This window comes from Camelus bactrianus, chromosome 7 (genome assembly GCF_048773025.1).
Source record: "Camelus bactrianus isolate YW-2024 breed Bactrian camel chromosome 7, ASM4877302v1, whole genome shotgun sequence".
NCBI lineage: Eukaryota > Metazoa > Chordata > Mammalia > Artiodactyla > Camelidae > Camelus > Camelus bactrianus.
This window is the reverse complement of record NC_133545.1, coordinates 4,327,320-4,346,101: the sequence shown is the minus strand read 5'-3', so window position 1 is coordinate 4,346,101 and position 18,782 is coordinate 4,327,320. Positions and strand designations below refer to the sequence as shown.

Genomic DNA, 18,782 nt, shown 5'->3' with positions numbered 1-18,782 from the left:
TGAGAAAAAGGGATGAGAAAGCAGAAACTATGAAAGAAAACCTCATCAGGGGTTTAAAAAGAAATGCAAAGTAGAGATAAAAATTTTAGCTTATTTATGTGACTCTTAGAATCTAACTACTTTGCTACAAACGAGATTGTCATCATCAGCTGATGGATAAAGGATTACAGCAAACTTAAAGGGAGTGAACCTTACCCCAGGTAACACAACTGCCCCAATTCCACTTTTCAATTTTGATCTGCCTCTGCCACCTCGTCCTGACAGTCCCGCACCACGAGGTCGCCGCTTTCCTGGGAATCCTGACCCACGGCCCTATACAACACATATGGAAAAGTCAGCAGTCTGCAAAAGCCCAGAAGAATTTTAAATCCAAATGTTAGGTAAACCATTTTATTAAATGTTACACAAATACTTGCTTCCCTCTTTTATTCTGATCGGATGATAAAGAGAACAAGCTTATTATTTGCATCTTTTGATATGTATTCTGTGACTACATAAAATCAGACTTGGGTCTGTCATTGTGAATGCCCTGCATCAGTAAACCTTGGCATTATTTTTCCATTTCCTAATCTTACATCTTAAGTGGCTAGAGCAGCCACAACCTCAGCCAGGTTTTTATTTTCACGTACAACAAATTGTACTGTATACAGAGCAGGTATAAGGAAGGACTTTCTTGCTAATGGGTTTCTCATAATTATATTAATAGCTAACAAGTCCTGAGTACTTACTATGTGCTGCTCTAAGCCCTCGTTACTCTCAAAAAAATCTCATCAAGTCAGGACTATTTTATTATCCCCATTTTAGAGACAAGTATACTGACGAATAAAAAGGTTAAGTAATTTGCCCAAAGTCCTGCAGCTGGCAAGTCTGGTCCCAGGGTCCATGTCCTTTACTACTATTCTGTACCAGAACCATATTCTGTACCACTACACTGCATGAAAGCTTATTTTTGCTAGTGTATAAGAGTATTTTTCCTCTGTCATTGAAACTGTCAATTTCCTTTACTATTCAATAGCTGACCATATGAAGTGAACATGTATACCTCATTCTACCACAGTATTTAGAGGACACTTATTTTAAAGACTATAGGAAAGCTGATAAAGTAAATGGCTTGTTTTAAATCATCTAGATAAATTATTTCCATTTCAAGTCATTTTTATCTGGATTTTTACCCAATACAAGAAAAAATTCTTAGGGAAAACATGTTAAATTCCCTGACATTTTAACAAATAAGTACTAAGGTTATATGTTGTTTTCCTATTTATTCTCAGACTTACGCATTACTACCTTAAAAACCTGGCATTATGTGTATTTAAGATTACTAAAATGCTCGGGAAAATCTTTTCTGATATTTTCCCTAACAAGTTAAATAATATGTCACATTTTCAACTAATGTCACTTATCGCAGTTTGAAATACTGAACTCGTCACCTATTTACGTGGTAGAGTGGTTTCCAAGTAGTAATTTATGGTCCTATTGTGAGCATAAAAAAGACATACATGAACACAAAGGATTGGAAGGTCTTTTCTTTCCCTTCAGTTTTAGTAAACACAGCCAACTTCCAGCTTTCCGACTGCCTCTCCTTGTCCTCTTAAGCTGCTCTCTCCTTCAGCTCTTGAGCTTCTTTGAACAAGGGACAGGGTAGGGTCGAATTGGATAGTTTCGTTGGTTTTTGATTGGAATAAAAGATTTCTTTAAGGCAGTGATTAAGTCAGGACTAAAGCAATCCCGATTTGTTTTTCCTCAACATCCAATGAGAGAGATAAGAATAAGTGAAAATTGGTGGTATCTGCTTTAAAATGGTTAAACAAGTCATAGTTTTCTTTTCATTTTAAGAATCAACAGAATGCAGTAATCCAGTCATAAAGGACAGTCAATTGTGCTTACACATATTCAAGAAAATCATCTAAGTTATAAGTAATAAGTAGTTCATTTCTTTTTTTTAAGATTCCACATATAAGAAATAGCATATGGCATTTTTTCCTTCTCTTTCTGGCTTACCGTTGTTTTACTCTTAAAACAAATATTAATATTTTCAACACCTTGTATGACATCAAGCTGAAAAAGTTGTTTTACTCAAAACAAATATTAATATTTTCAACACCTTGTATGACGTCAGCTGAAAAAGTTCTTCCAATGGTGATATAAAAAAAGTGGAATCTAGAATTCTTTTGAAATTCTTGATTAGTCTAAATTTAAAACCCTTATTCCAGAATTATTCATATACAGAAGATGAAGAAAAACTATTTCCTCTAGTCAGTAAAATATTTTAACTTTTTAGATGATTAACACCTTTTCAAATTAATTTTTTACCTTTCAAACTGCATCACACTACTTAACTTACTTCAAGGACTGGCAGTGTCATCCACCAATGACATGAAACAGAAACCCTATAATTTTTAGGCTATTAATACAGACAACAAAATCTGCTACAATTTTGGCATTTCTTCTCCATTAGTACATAATAGATTAATGTAGTTTTTCTTCTGTTCTTTTCTAAGCAACAAAATTTCATGATACCACAAACGAACAAGTCCTTAATTACTTTATAGCCTATGTGACAAGGATTTCCCTCATAAAAATACTGCTAATTACAACATAAGAGGAAGCAATCATTTTAAAAGGTTAAAAATTTACACTTAAAATCAGTCATGTAAAGTGGCAATTTAATCTCCACCTAGTACAGGTTTTTAAATGCAAGCATGTTGCTTTTTCATATTAAAATTTTTGGATTAAAAAAAGTGGCTTTGGATCAACTATTTATCTAGAAAAGAAAGGTTTATTAACTTCTACTCCGACAAAACCAACCAGAAAGAAATGATATATGAATGTAAATGCAATTTTATTTACCACTTTGATGCTCCAAATGGCACTGCCAGGAAGCTGCCTGGGTTTAAAAATTTCCCGACCTTCTGAAATGTCTGGGGACCAGGAAAGTGGGCTCACTGTATTATGTGTACTCCAAGCCCCCTAGGATATGGCAGGTGAGAAAATAGATGTATAAAACTCAGCAACATAAAAAGTCAAAGCCAGCAACTAAGGAATTTTAGAACAGCAAAACCAAATGCAGACGTACGGAAATTTAGGACAAATTGCTTCAAGGTAGGGAAAATAAGCTTATCACTTAAAGATTTCATACATAAACGTTTGCAGCTACAATTTAATTTACATTGAATATTTTATTCTGGTTAAAGTATCAGTACAATGAAACTTAGTAAATATTAAAGTTTATATGACATAAACTGCAATTATGGTGCCAAAACATAAATAAACGTCAATCAAACTTTAAGAATTAACACTGTAAGAAGCTATTTAGGGATTATTCTCTCCTAACAACTATCATTCTAATGTAACTTAAAGAATGTTATGTATATTTCTTGCTATAAAGAACCAAATCAGAAGGACAGAAATGCAGTCAGGAATATGAGCAATAGACATAGTCACTTTAAAATTTGGATAGTTTGTAACATTAAGATGCAAATACCATTATAATCCTAGCACTTAATTATTGTTCCTTCAGTGACCATTAGTTGTGAGGTTTGTTTTTTGTTTTTATTTAGGAGACTATTACACTTAGATTACACCCAAGGGACTAATTTGAAAAGTGGAAAAATGTTTAAGCAAATTGTCCTAAATTTGCAAATTAAAATGCCTGAAGTATCTGATTATATATACAAAAAATGGTATCTTATTAAAGTAGTTAAAACTAAGACATTTTGCTTCCAAAAAACCACATTCAGCAATAACCTGAACTAATCTGATGAAGATGCTTAGCAGTATAAAGAAAAACGCTTACTCCACATAGATAACATTTTAAAGAAAAACACAAAACAAATGTCAAACAATGAAGAACCAATTTGGAATTAGATAATTCAACAATGCATGCTATAAATTTTACCAATTAAATGATCAAAACTAAAGACAAGAAACACAGTACTTACCAGGTTTCTAGAATATTTTCACACTAACAAGTAGTAGCCTATTAATCACATAAAAATACCACCGGGATTTAAATAATCAACCAGAAGTAAGAACTTGACTATCCTTTGGGGAGGAGCCAGTTAATGAACTAACAGTATTCTGAGAAAGATCTCACAGAGAGACTAGTTTCACATGTAACTAACCTACCCTGGAGCTCAGCTCATAGCGATGCTGATTTCTGAGCTGAACTGAATGACCTCACTCGCCCACCGTCACATCGTCTTGCATCTACATCTACACCCGTGCTGCCAGAAGCAACTTCTCTGTTGTCATTTCACTCAAACTCTCAACATCTACACCCAGTTCTGTCGGGCTCTGTGCCGCACATCAGTGAACATTTCTCTGCCCTCCCTCGCTGACCTTTCTCAGCCTCCCATGCAAGTTCTCCCCTGGCCCCTCCAGCCTCTATAAAGACCTCAGTGCTTCCAGGGTGAAACCTGGACAGCTCTCCTCTGTGTAGTCTGATGCTGAATGCACCTTGGATGATGTTGTCTCTCAAATTCACATTTCTAGTTCTAACATGTTCCGAGAGCTCCGAGTTACTATGAATCTCAATTTCCTTCTTAATGTTTACATTTTGACACACAAAACCTCTCAGGTTTACTACATCTAAAATCTCCCCTCAACAAGTTCCACTTCATAGCCTTTCCCATCTTTAGAGGTGGATTCCGGTCCCTGGGCCAGAAAACTGGGAGCCTAGGGCCCTGTTCTCCCTCCTCACCCCCCGCTGCCCCTCCAGTCCTCTCCCCTCTGCTCCTTCAGTCCTAACCGTCAGTAGGGTCGGCACATTTTACCTTCCAGCTTTGTCTCTGACCATTCCACAGTTGACCCCAGCTGTCCACTGCCCTTCACGCCTCACCTGCACCTCCAGCCTCTCCCCACAGGCAGCCAGAGGGACTTCAAACAAATTTAAATCTGACCAAACAAGACACTACAACCCTGTCCTAAACCCTTGGCAAGTGATCCACAGAACAATAAAATCAGATCTTTCCCACTGTTCCTCCAACCTCATCTTGTGGCATCTCTCACTGCCCGTATGCCCTCACTACCTGACTCCCTTCCCGCACCAAGCTCCTAATGGGGACCTACTGACTCAGAACTGCACCAACTTTCCAATGGCCGGTGCCTTCTAATTCTTCAGCTGTGGCCTTAAGTACTTCCTTATCAGAGAGGCCTTTTCCTAGCACACCAAGGGAACTATCATCTTCCTCACCACACCTTTCATACCATTATTGATCATAATTTGGCATCAGATGTTTTATTGTTTATAATTAGTGGTAGAGTGTGGGAGCAAGAGATATCTAAATTTAGTTCTCTCAATATTTCCACTCAATATTTTTCCCCTAAGGATACTGGCTAGTGTATATCTTAAATTCCTTTTGGTAGATCATTTAATGTTATCAGTAGACAGTTCTTAAAACATACCACAAGAAGTCATATGCTAAAATAATGTTATATTATTCATCATAATTGAAAAGATAGCTTTAATGCCAAAATTTATCTCATTTCAAAAAGCATTCACACTTCTCACAGCATGGATGAAGGAAATGAAGGGTTCTATAGATTAAGAATGTTTAAATGCCATTTCAGGGATAATTACAGATCCATTCAACTGCTATGAAAAATTTGTACATTAAAAGCTTAGGTGATTACAAATTTTAATAAGTATGTTATCATAAGGCACTGGGAAGACAGAGGACGTGCAATTTTATAGGAACTGAAGAAAATTATGATAACACTTAGATACCTTGACAAAGAAATTACCTAATATAGTGTTTAGACCTTAAAACTAAAATACTGCTATAACCGTCAACTTCAGTTATAAATTACCCTTCAGATCTCAGCTTTGATCATAAAGAACTTAGACCATTCAGAAGAGGTCAGCTCCCCCCATCTGCTGCAACATGCTTTACACTGTTGTTACACTTGGTTTTACTTTAACTACACTTCATCTGTTGCCACTGGAGAACAAGATCTATGAGAAGAGACTGCTTTTTGTTTACTACGCTGTGTTAAACATTCCGTTCAGCACTTACTGAACTATCTTTTTTCTACTGAGCATTTCTGCATGCATGTATACATAAATGCATCAATAAACACTGTACTGATATGAAATATACATTCTGCCAACTGTAGCCTAGAATTCCTTACTTATTAAAAAAAAAAAATAACCGATCTATCCAATGCACTGTTACTCTTAAACTACCTACAAACTGAATTAAAAGCAAAAGGGTTAGAACAGGTAACCATCAGGAGAATTTAAGTGACAAAGGGAGCTAAACTTAACAACTTGCTCTCAAATCCCAAAGAAACTTAAAAACTACTACTTGGAAGAGACTGAATGAGATTCCAACAACAATCACTGAACCCCCAAACTGTGTAAAGTTGGTATTAACCTTTCTGCTTTGAGGCCAGCTTCTCAGGTAAACTTACTGACCTAGTAAACTACACGGACTGTGGGAATAAGGACATGGGAACAATAGTGGTTATGGGCGACTCTGGCTGTCAAATATGATCGATGTCATGATTAGAACCCAAGAGTGTCCTAACCTACTGAATCAGTCTGAAGAGGGGCCAGAGAAGGTCCGGCGCCTCCTGCACAGCTTAACACCTCCAAGTCCCGAGTCAACCTCGAGTCCACCCTCTCCCAATATACTGTGCAAAACCAAGACTGCTATTAAAGGCTGAGCCTGATTGAGACAAAGCGCAAACGGTGAAGAGAGCGCAAAAAGGAGGACAACTAGTAAAAGAAACAGAAAACGTTAAGCATTTATAATTTGTCTTTGTTACGTTCACTCATGTACATCACAGTTACAGCAGCAAACAATTCATTTCTGTGACTTACAGAATTAATTTCACATAAGTAAGTTATAAATAAATGAGTTCAACACCAAACAGAACAAGAAATTTAGCCCTGATAGTGACTTGAGAAGATACAGAATATCTTACAGGGAAAGTACAGAAATAGCTGTTGCCAGCTTCCACCTTCAGTAATTTAAGAATGTGAATTTGGCTGGTGCTAGCAATGGTTTTGGTAATGGCTTAAAAAAATGTAACAGGCACAAGAAAACTAAGAGGGATGTCTAATATTTCTAATCGTTATGTGCTGTAGCTTGACACCCCAAAGGACTAGACATTTTTTAGTTTGAAAACTATACTTTGCCGATTGTTTAGAGCAGCGCTTCTTGGACTTCCCCCTGCACGGGGGATTTTCTTACAATGGACCTTCTCACGCCAGGTAAGGTGGGGGCCTAGGAGTCAGCCTAGCAAACTCCCAGGTGGTACTGATAATCCTGGTCTGTGGGTCACACTCCAAGTAGGGATGGTTCTGGTCACTCCTCCTAGAAAACATGCCTAAGTATGTAAGCCTGCGTTTTTCCTCTCACCTTTTCTACTTTCCCAGTCCCCTGAGGTTTCCTCTACTGCAGCCCGCATCACACACAGCATAATTAACAGGCAGTTCAGTTCTTAAATCTGTGCAACCACTATGCGGCCTTGAACCCGAAAGCCTACTACTACATGCTGTATGTACTGAGGCCAGTGTTTGGCTCGGTCAGGCCTGTGGTTATTTTCACTGGCACATCTCTTTAGAAACAGTTTTTAGTCAGTCTATTTGGTTTCAGGACCACCACTCCAGAGCTACATTTAACACGTGTATACTATATCCTCCTCAAGTCTGCATTTACACCAAATACTTGCATTATTCTGCAATGCAAGAAAGAAAGCAAGGCAGCACTACTGTCTGCTATGTGTCAGGTGCTTTATGTGTGTGATTGCTAATTTAAAAAAAAATCTGAGAGAGTCTTCCAGATGAGTCAAGAGTTTTACAAGGCAACTTGCTTGGTGTCACACAGACAGTAATAAAGAATACAGCTTTGCAGCCAAACAACTGCACTATGGAAATGTTCACGCTGAATTTATACTGACCAATCTTTTTCAGTGTCAATTAACTATACTACAAATATATGTAAACAATACAAAATACTTCTTAAAAGTCACTTTTTTTTTTAAAGGCAGCATAGTATTTAGACCAGAAGGTATGTGGAAAAATCACTGCCAACCTCTACTCCACATTTTACTCATAAAGAACAGAGAATATTATTCACTGATGAAACCTTTGATAGGTTCTAAAAGTATCAAGATGTGTAGGTTTTAACTCACAGGTATCTGAGAACAGAAAAATAGAACTACTAGGGTAATTTCCTTTAATGAATATGACTGTGTATACATTATATAAAGCAATATTTCAAAATTCAAACTTATTTTACTTAAAAAGCTGGGTATGAAATAAGTTTTCAAGAACTGAATCTCTCCTTATTTGGACAATATGATTTTTAGACCTGACTTCTTTTTTTAAAAGCAAAAACAAAACAAAATCCCCAAAACATCAATAGTACATCTTACTAAAAGATTTATGTCTACAAACCAGACATGGTGTCTACCATTGAAAGAGGCGGGAGGGGAGGGGAGGGGAGGGGAGGGAATTGCTTACTTATAATTGTCAACAAAACTACAGTCCTCTACAGCTCATCACTGGAGGCCTGTTTTTCTCTCACAGGAACAGATTATGAAATTGATATGTTAATTCAAAACACTCACTTAAAGTGCTGCTGTAGTACACATGCATGTCATAAAATTCCAGGGTTCTTAATTAGCTACTTAAATTGATGAAAAATAAGAAATCCAGTTCACAATGTAATGGGAAAGTGTTAATGATCTAATGAAGTACTATTTTTGGAAATCTACTATACTGAAGAAATTTCACCTTCTCTGCAAGAATCTCTCAGACATGTCTTAGAACTTATGGAAATGCCTAAGCTTTTCACATATATGACGTTAACAAAAAAATGGTGGAAAGGTAAAATTAAGAAAATTTCTTGGAATTTGAGAGTTTAAAAATTAGGTTAAGAGTACTTATTTTCTAAGAAAACATATGTCACAGATTCAGTGGAAACTTTCAATACTCTCCACAAAGCAATTAGTACAGGAGTGCCTGAATTAAATCAGTCCTGTGATTTCATTAAATATTTTCCCATAAAGTGAGATGATACCAAAAGGGTAAAGAGAGGATGAGTGGTCTTGTTCTACCCAATCCATACTCATCACAAAAACAGCCCGTGTAACAAGCAGCTCTGAATCACCAAGGGAAGGCTGTTTCCTATACAATTAAAACCAAACTAACTGGGAGGTAAAACAAGCCGTTTATGGGATTACCAGCAGAAAGTGAAGTAGTGATGAGACAGTGGTGGTGAAATACAAATTGGAATACTACCAGAATTGGAAGACAACATAGCAGAAGCAATAATAAACATCAGGGCATGGCTCATATAAAATGGGACGAACCTGGAAGAGAAAAATACACACACATACACACTCTCACACAAATACACATACACACGCCCACACTATTCTGCAACATAAGTCAACAGAAAAACAATCATAATGGTTTCTCAATTGGAACAGAAGTCTCTAAATAAGGAGAGATACCAGTAAAATTTAACAGGAATATTTATGATGCAACATCCTTAAAGAATGTAAATATCGGAACCAAAATTAAATGTGAGATTCAAATTTCCATTGCTAAAGTCTTTTCAGAGCCCAAACTACATAATTAGTATATGCTATTCAAAAAGAGAAAAAGGAAAACAACTAAAGAGGAAGAGAACTAGATTGAAAAGAAGAATCTCTTGGTAAAACAGAAAGTATCAAGTAAAATACTTAGACAAAGGCAACATACTGTGTTTGAGTTTAGTGCGCATGCCTTTGCCACAGAAAAATAGTTAAATCCCACGTGGCAACCATTTTGCCTTTGGTGTAAAACTAACTACAGACTAATTTTCACATTAAAATGAAGTACGACTTAATTTTTCAATTGATCTTACAATTAGATGATCAAGATCAAGATACTACTATTCTTATAAAAAGTCAAAATTTAATCACTGAAAGCAATTTAAATCATGAGACTTAAAACTCCCCAAATGATTATTGTAACTAAACTTCTGCACTGTTTAGTATCCTGCAATTTTATAAGAACTTCAGAAAGTAGGAATTTTGTAGAACACATAATTCTTAGCTACAGTATCTTCAATTCTGCCTTGTAGTTTCACGCCAATCTCACAAGAACTGGAACCCACCCTTACAGTGCAGAGTCCACACACCTGAAAACAGTCATGGGAAGAGCTCCCTTTACTTCCTGGAGATCAACAATTCCAAGATTTCTTTTCATGAAACCATTGAAATAAATCCCAACTTAAAACAAAAAAATCCCATAAAAGTTAGCAATTAACAAAAAAATCAAAATGAGAAATTTCCCAGTGTGAAAAACTTCTTTAGTAAAATCTGATGCTTAAGTAGTTAAAAATATGCACAATGAATGATAACAAAAAAATATACAAGAGGGGAAAACTAAATGTTATTTACACTATACTCAAAACTTTACTGTTTTTCAAAGCTCTATTGTTACTGTGGCATAGAACCAAAATTTTTTCCAAGTGTTTTCTATTAGAAACTATAATGAAATAGGTTGATTTGCGTGTCCCGACTAAGCTAAAATTCCAATAAGACCACTTCCAGTTTAATAAATTAGTCTACATTAAGAGTATTTTTTAATGGCCAAAACACATAAGTCAACATAAGTTCTCCCTGAAGATAGAACAAACTGACTTCTAAAACAAAGCCACACACACACCTTCCTATTTTACACAACTACTGCAACATCTTTTCCGTCAACATCATTAAAATCACCATACCTGTTTGGACCGAGGTCTACCAGGAGAAAATTTTCTTTTGGTAATAGCTGGTTTACCCATGCCAATTTTTGGAGTGACTGAGATGTAAGTTGTTGGCATGATGTTTCCAACAGAAGCACTGAGAGCTGAAGTGTAACTATGCAGCATGTCGTGGGAAGGCAAGTCTGAAGAAAGGGGTGGGGAGGAAGACACATTTGCTTTGCTTATGTCCGCTGCTGATGAAAATGATGACTCTGTCTCAGACGGTAATTTTATAGATTTGTCTTCTTGGCATAAACCATCTTTCACAGAACTTTCAGATGCAGGAGTCATTTCAAAGTCCATAAATGCATTAGAAGGTTCAGAATTTTCTTTCTGTTCCATTTCTTCTTGTACCCTCTCTGTAGCCAACGGTTCCTTAGAACAGAAAGAAGTACTTTCCCGACACGGGGACACTAAGGTTTCTGGTGGAACAGTGACAGGTTCAACGATTACTGTTGGAGGCCTTGATTCTTCTGTGGAAGCCTCTACCTTAGGGTGAGCTAACAACTGTAGCTCCTCCCGCTGCACAGTCACCTGGGAAACAAGGACTTCAACGGTCTCTGTCACTTCCATTTTGTTTTCATTTTGATCTTCACTACAAATATGCATTACTTTAGAAGACATTTCCATTTTTTCACTACCGATTTCATGAGAAATCTGATTTTCCAATTCAGGATTCATTTTATCTTGGGACGATTCTATAAAATTTGGAATATTTCTTATGTTAATGTACATATGAATTTTAAAATTTCTAACTATGAGTAGACATAAAACACTAATGTCTTATATGCCTGTAGCTCTCCTTCTTAAAAAGTGGGAGGGGGGAACTTCCAAAACATACTTTTGGTTAAAACTATGACTTAAATCAGAAGGTATTCATCAAGAGAAGCAATTACTAAACTAGTGAAGGCCAAAATACACCAGGGCTTATGGATTACAATCAGTCACAGATCAGACAAGAAAACCTACAGAAACACTGCCTTAATAGGATCCCCAAAGCTTAAGGTAATTTCTGGTAAGAATAATAAAATAGAATTAATTTCTAATATAACTATTCTACATACATGATGTTTTACAGTTTGAGAACTTAACAAAACGATTTAAAATTTTATAGATGAAGTTATACTCACTTTACAGCTACGAAAATGAGGTTTAGTTATATTATATGATATGTCCAGTAAGCAGACACACCAGCTGCAAAAAGCTTCTGCAGACTCAAATGAGTAATGACAACAGAAAGAAAAGATTTACTTTGCTTAGCTGTCCTACTAACATAGTCAATACATTTTTTGGATGGAATTCTTGTTCTTCCTCATCATCTATAACCAAAAAAACTAATCTTAGCAAATCAATAAACATAATAAGACATTAGAAGTCCCATTAGTCGCTGACGAGTGAATTTTAAATCAGAGTACTAGTGTCTTAAACCTTTAACCCAATGCTACTTAAGAGTAAGGTCGGACATTGTAAATCGGCTACACTTCAATAACAAATTAAGAATTAAGAGTGGAAGGGTAGAGCTCAGTGGTAGAGTGTGTGCCTAGCATGCACAAGGTCCTGGGTTCAACCCCCGGTACCCCCTATATAAATAAATACATACATACATACCTAACTACCCCCCTCACCAAAATAAATAAATAAATAAATAAGGAGTAAGGTTAGCAGTCCAATGGACTTGAACCCTAAGTGGCTTTATAAAGTAAGACCACTGAAGATGAAAAAAACACTCATTTCAAATGCTATCAAGGTAATTTCTAAGGTACATTAATAAAGATATTAATTTCCTTATTTACCACAGTGACTGAAGTTTATCTAAGTTCTGATACTCAAATGAAATCTCACTTCTTATTTTCTGCTTTACTGAAAGAGTTGAAAAGGAAAAAAAAAATCAAACAGAAGATGTAATCATACTAAATATCTTTAAACACAAAAATGCCTCAAAAATACTTAGTATTTTGAAAGTGATAAAAAAAATAGATTTTTAAAACAGAAAATTAAATATACACAAATGGAGTGAACATTTATTTATGGGTTAAACGACCACAAGTACCATCATTCAAGTGACTCAAATAAAACAATCTCAATGCAATGCTGTATGAAGCCTACACTACATGCCGACAGGAGACTGACTACCTCACACCTCGCTGGCAAACAGGACCATGTACAACACAGACACAGAACATGACATATCCTTTCTTCTGGGCTAGGCAGGAGGGGCATGATAAAAACAGAAACACGTTCTATTTCTGCTCTAGAAATCCACTGCTGATTGTTTTTCAAGAAAAGGATCACTTCACCTAGAGATTTCACTACTGTAATGTGCATGTAGCAACAATAAACAATTCTTTGGTAGAACTAATTAATTAATTTTTTGGTGTTGGGGGGTGGTAAATTAGGTGGGTTTTGGTTTTCCCCCTTTAATGGAGGTACTGGGGATTAAACCCAGGACCTTGTGCATGCTAAGCATGTGCTCTGGTAGAATTAATTTTAAAAGTTAACAGACAATGACTGGACTCTACACAGCAACTGGAGAGGCATTCTGTTCTAAGTCAACACACTTAGACGATACGACCACGCCACTTACCGGAAACGAGAGGAGCGTGCGTGTTGAGGCTCTCTGGGGCGTCTCCCTTCTGCTGCTCTCCAGTATGGACGGGAACTGCCGTGAAGAACATGTTTATGCAATCTCTAGCAAGGAGGCAAAATTTCTCTAACCCTGCTTTCTCATCAATGATTTGAGTAAGATATTTATCCTACTACCAAATGCCAATTTCCATTGTAAGCATAAGGCATCCTATTACTATCTATTTGTAAGCAGAGTATGAAGATGAAATTAGGAATGTATGGTAAGATTTTCTATTATAGTTTTCTTATTTTTCTTTACTTGACATCTTTATGAAGTATACTTTTTAATGAGATTTGTTAACCTCAAAAAATCTCCAGGTTTCTATGTATATACTCAATCTATGTAACATACACAGTCTCACCCACAATCTCACAGACTTTCAGGTGAGATCAAGATTAAATATAATAAGTAGTTTTTCCCCAGTGCGGTCTCTCATTAATTCCAGATCCTCAAGTACAATAATTCCTACTATCAATATTGCAAAAAGCTTAATTGAAGTATCATTGAAATAACTGAAATAATCCTCAATAGGGCTGCGGAGACAATCTAAAACAATGAATTTTTCATTATCTCAGCATGAAACATCTCACAATCACCAACAGCTCTAGTTAGTAATTACAAGTATGACTAAAGAAAGAAAGAAATTGCTTTTTAATGAAAATCACTTGATCCCTAAACAAAGTATATATTTATGATTAAGTCTAGATTATAGCTGAACTATAAATAAATATATATATATACCCTTTCCCCTATTAATTTCTGCCTAAGGTTGTTTTACTTTAAAAGGCTCCTCTCCAAATAATTTCCTAAGTGACTATGTCTTGGCTAATTTTTATTTAGGGTACTAACATTTTAGCAGACGTTCACATATTCACTGTTTATATACATTTTATTCAGAGAATAGACTATATCCATTATCAAAAACATTCTTACCCTCTGGAACAATTCCAGGTATGGACTCCTGACCATTGACCTCTTTATCAACTGCTTGCTCCAGAAATACCATGTGGTCTTCAGAGCCTTCAACTTCCATTTCATTGTTATAATCTTAACAGAAAATTATTTATCCTTTAGCTTAGAATGAGTCTTTCTGTTTTTTGTTAAGTCAACAGTTATTATTTTGTTCCAGTGAGGTTAATAATCACTAGAAATGCCACTAGTAATTGTCCAGATTTTCATACTTTGAACCAAATCTATATTAATAATTTTTAAAATATGGAAAATATAATGAATTAAGAGGTAACTGGCATTTTATTATTTTAAAAGGATATTCCACAACTGTATACCTTAGCATACTGGAAACAAAACATTAGTAACCAAGATGTCTACTTAAACCCCTTGCAGATGAAAAAATAGGACTTTTATAGAAACGGCCATTCTTACTGATGAAAATGAAAGCAATCTGATCAGTAGTTCTGTTCCGTTTACCATCTAAGAATCTTGCTATTAACTTATAACCAAAGGTATACTAATAAAAATATCTGAACAGAAATGTGGGCTCAAGACATGAGAATTAACATTTAAAAGGACATAATAAAACTAAAATTTATTTGGAGTAAAATAGCCCAGAATATGAAGCGAGCCTACCACTAAGGAACTTCCACTGTTGGCTCAAAAAACACAACTGGAGGAAAGTACACCAGTCCTAGAATTCAAATGTTAGGACAACAGTTGTAAAGAAGCTAGATTATATGTCAGTCATCAGATTCAGAGATGACCAAGATCACATGTACAGAAGTTAAAAATAAGATGCAATCTGATACATGGGATTCCCTCATTATTACTAAAGTAATATACTGGTGACTGGCTGACACAGTATCATAAAAAACCGAAATTCTCAGGTTTACCTGCAGCGAGTTCAGCCATCTCCACCTCATCACCAGGCTCCAGCTCAGCTAAGTGTTTACAATACAGACAGATGTACTCTTCTTTGAGCTGAGAATCCAGTTCATGATCTGTTGGTTTGTCACATTCTAAGTGAACCCATCTGCCATGATAAATATATTTAAATAAAATTTTCTAATTTAAAGTCAAATTAATATCTTGGGAAGAGAGAGATAATTGTTGAAAAACTGGATGTAGGAAGGGGTAAGGATGGCAGAAGAGAGGTTACAGGGGTTAGCAATTGAAGGTTCTAGAAAAGGAGCTGTCATTTTTGGGTTTTGGATTAAAGGTGTTGACTTTTTTTAAAATAACATGTTCAACCTATTTCCTCTTTATTTTTCCCTCTTAATGCTTGTTTCTGGTCTTATTTTTTGTCCACTCACTTATGCCTTTAAGACTCCTAAAAACATAATTTAATTCCATCTCTAACAGTACTGTGTATTAAAAAGATTACTGGAATGACAAAAGCTTGGATCTTGAAGATACATGGTAGAGCAGATGATCACGTGAACAGAAGAACTGACAGACATTTAAATGGAATAACTGTTATCGTCTTACCTTTTGCACATATTACAATGAAGCATGTCTTTCTGCAATTCTGGGTGGTAGCACTTCCCACAGAAAGGACATAAGTTATCCTGCTGTTGGTAACAACTGTCACATACCAGGCAATTGTGGTGCCACTGAGAACTAGATCGTGTGCCACACTCTACACATATTCTGCAATTCTAAACACCAGGAAAAATGAAAACAAAAACAGTTTGTTATGCATTTGTACTGCAGTTCTGGTGTGAACTTTTTTTTAAAAATCAATGAAACATTTGTAGATTAAACATTAAGCTTTAATTTTCATGCAGTAATTTAGGGTATGTGTTTTTGAAAAAGCAGTTTGTTTTCAACATCTAATGAGACATCACTCAATTTACCCTAAAACCTCCAGAAAAGTGTAAATAGTGGGTAGAGACATCCAAGAAAACATAAATAGGAAGGAAAGAAAATCAAGAACATAGCAATCCAAACTTCAGAAAAGAAACATATTCCAGAATCAGGAAGTAGCTTGTGTTGAATAAGTCTACACAACTCCCTACCGTGAAAGCAAAATGGTCCTGCTACATATTCCATTTGTTTATGGGCAGCTTAGGAACTAAAAACAAGAATTCACACTAAGGAAACATCATGACCCACTCCCAATGATTTGGTGTCTGAAATTGTGAAAATAATCACTGTAAATCGAAGTCCAATTATGGTTTCTCATATTTTCAGAACAGAGAATGGCACTACCCTTTGCAAAGCAGAGCTGCTTATGAGGTGAAGGCCTGCCAGAGGCCCACCAAACCTCCTTCTTCACCCACAAGTGAGTGGGTCTTAAAACCCTGGGCACGAGGTTGATAAATTGCTGGACTCTCACTACCCGGCCCCACCTCATCCCGAACGTTTCAGTCTGAAACACCAATAGAAAGGAACTTTATCTTTTTGAGCTGCTGGGTTGATGTGAAAGAGATGCTCACTAAAAAGAGAAACTGGCATGAACCACAGATGTGCTGAAGTCTCACAGATTTAAAATGGATGCCCTCAGAAATACTGATTCCCAAATCCTGAATAAAATGTTAGCAAACAGACTCCCAGCAAATTAGGAAAATAATAAACCATGTCCAAGTGGAGTGTATACAAGAAATGCAAGGATAGGTAAATATTAGAAAAATCTGTTAATGAAATTTCACATAGTATTAGGTCTGAGAAGAAAAAAATAGATTATTCCAATAGATGCTGAAAGGGTCTTTGGGGAAAACAAAACTTTGAAGAAAACAAAAACGGACATGTATTTCTTTAATGCGCTATACACATATACCTGAATTCCAAAACCAACATTTTATTTAACTGGGGAACCCTAGAGGCATGCCCACTCAGGTCAGAAACAAAGCAAGGACGCCTGCTTTCTCCACCGCTGTTTAACATGGTTCTGAACCAATGTAAACACTGAGACAAATGAAAACAGAGGCAGAGCAGGAAAAGAAGAAATAAAACTATTTGTAGATGACAAGATAGTACACTTGAACACATATACATTACTACATACAAAATAGATAAACAACAAGGGCTTACTGTATAACACAGGGAACTAACTACATTCAATATCTTGTAAGAACCTACGATGGAAAAGAATCTGAAAAAGAATAGATACACGTATATATACACATACGTGTAACTGAATCACTTTGCTGTTCACCTGAAACTAACACATTTTAAAAAAATAAAATAAAATTTCTATAAATAAAAAAAAAGTATACTTGGAAAATCCTAGGGAATCTATCATAAAGTCAATAAAAGAATTTTTTAAAGTAGGATATAAAGTAGCAATGAAAAGTCAATAAAATTCACATACACAAATAATAACCAGTTGAATATACTAAATAAAAAATTCTCATTTACAACAGCAACAAAATAAATAAAATATTTAAGAATAAACTTAAGAAATATCAAAAATTTATACAAAAAAACTATAAAACATTCCTAGAAGACACTAAACTACACCTGAACAAATGTAAAGACATACCTTGTTCTTAAGTTACAAAGTCTTAACATCATTAAGATGTCACTATCAATTAATAAAATTAAAGTGATCCTGGTAAAAACTCCAATGAGGTTTTTCATGAAGCTAGATAACTTGACTCTAGCGTTCACATGGAAAAGTAAACACATAAGAACAGCTAGGAACAATGCGAACTAGAAAAGCCCTGAAGGGGGACCAAAACTACCAGATATTGCAAAGCCTCTATAATCAAAACACTACAATACTGGTTCATGAACACAGAAAGACAGAGCAATGGGACAGCCAAGAAGTTCCAGAAATAAACCTAACTAAACCTAAACCTCTAGTCTGGAATCTCAAGTTACTGGGGCAAAGACTGTCCTTTCAGTGAAAGGGTTTTGGACAGCTGAATAGCCAACTGGGAAAAGAAAATTCACACCATATACAAGCATCAACTCCTAATGGATTAGAGACTAAATTTAAAAACTAACCTAATGCAAAAACTAGAAGAAAATACGAGCTCTCCTACAACCCCGTACAAGGAAAGGCTCTCCAATTTTAACTCAAACATCCAGAAGCAATGTAAGACTGATAAATCTGATTACATAAAAATAAACTTTGGTGTAGCAAATAATAATGCAGGTAAAGTCAAAAGGCATACAATGAACTGGAAGAAAATATTCGCATCATACAGCTCAAATAAAGGCCTTATATCCCCAACATGTTAAGGAAGTTTTAAACTGGGGGGTGGGGGTCAAAATCTTCAGGAATAAAAGGCAAAACACAAGAACAGACAACTCACAAAACGGGGTCAAAATGACCCTTAAACATATGAAAAAAAAAATGATCAAATTCACTCAACAAAGAGAAGTGAAATTTAAACTACACTGAGCTACTACCATTCTGCTCACAAGATAAGCAATGACACCCCATTGGCAAGGTGAAAAGAAGTTCTCTCATGCATTGGTGGCAACATGAACTGCCACAAGCC

General features: G+C 35.7%; 1 protein-coding gene across 17 annotated transcripts in view; it reads right to left on the bottom strand.

Moving 5' to 3' along the window:
* KMT2C (lysine methyltransferase 2C) overlaps nt 1–18,782 on the bottom strand; it is a 237,423-nt gene that overhangs the window by 79,550 nt on the left and 139,091 nt on the right. For 16 of the 17 annotated variants that reach the window (XR_012507989.1, XM_074366700.1, XM_074366699.1 and 13 more), the window contains 7 exons: nt 15,820–15,989; nt 15,225–15,364; nt 14,311–14,424; nt 13,336–13,410; nt 10,731–11,449; nt 2,851–2,970; nt 196–312 (listed from right to left, as the gene is read on the bottom strand). Coding sequence is in view for 16 of the 17 variants with exons in the window: in XM_074366700.1 (XP_074222801.1) it covers nt 196–312; nt 2,851–2,970; nt 10,731–11,449; nt 13,336–13,410; nt 14,311–14,424; nt 15,225–15,364; nt 15,820–15,989 (1,455 nt within the window). In the remaining variant the exon portion in view is untranslated. Of the gene's footprint in view, nt 1–195; nt 313–2,850; nt 2,971–10,730; nt 11,450–13,335; nt 13,411–14,310; nt 14,425–15,224; nt 15,365–15,819; nt 15,990–18,782 lie in introns of those variants that run through there. The other variant, XM_045514873.2, reaches the window with a different exon arrangement.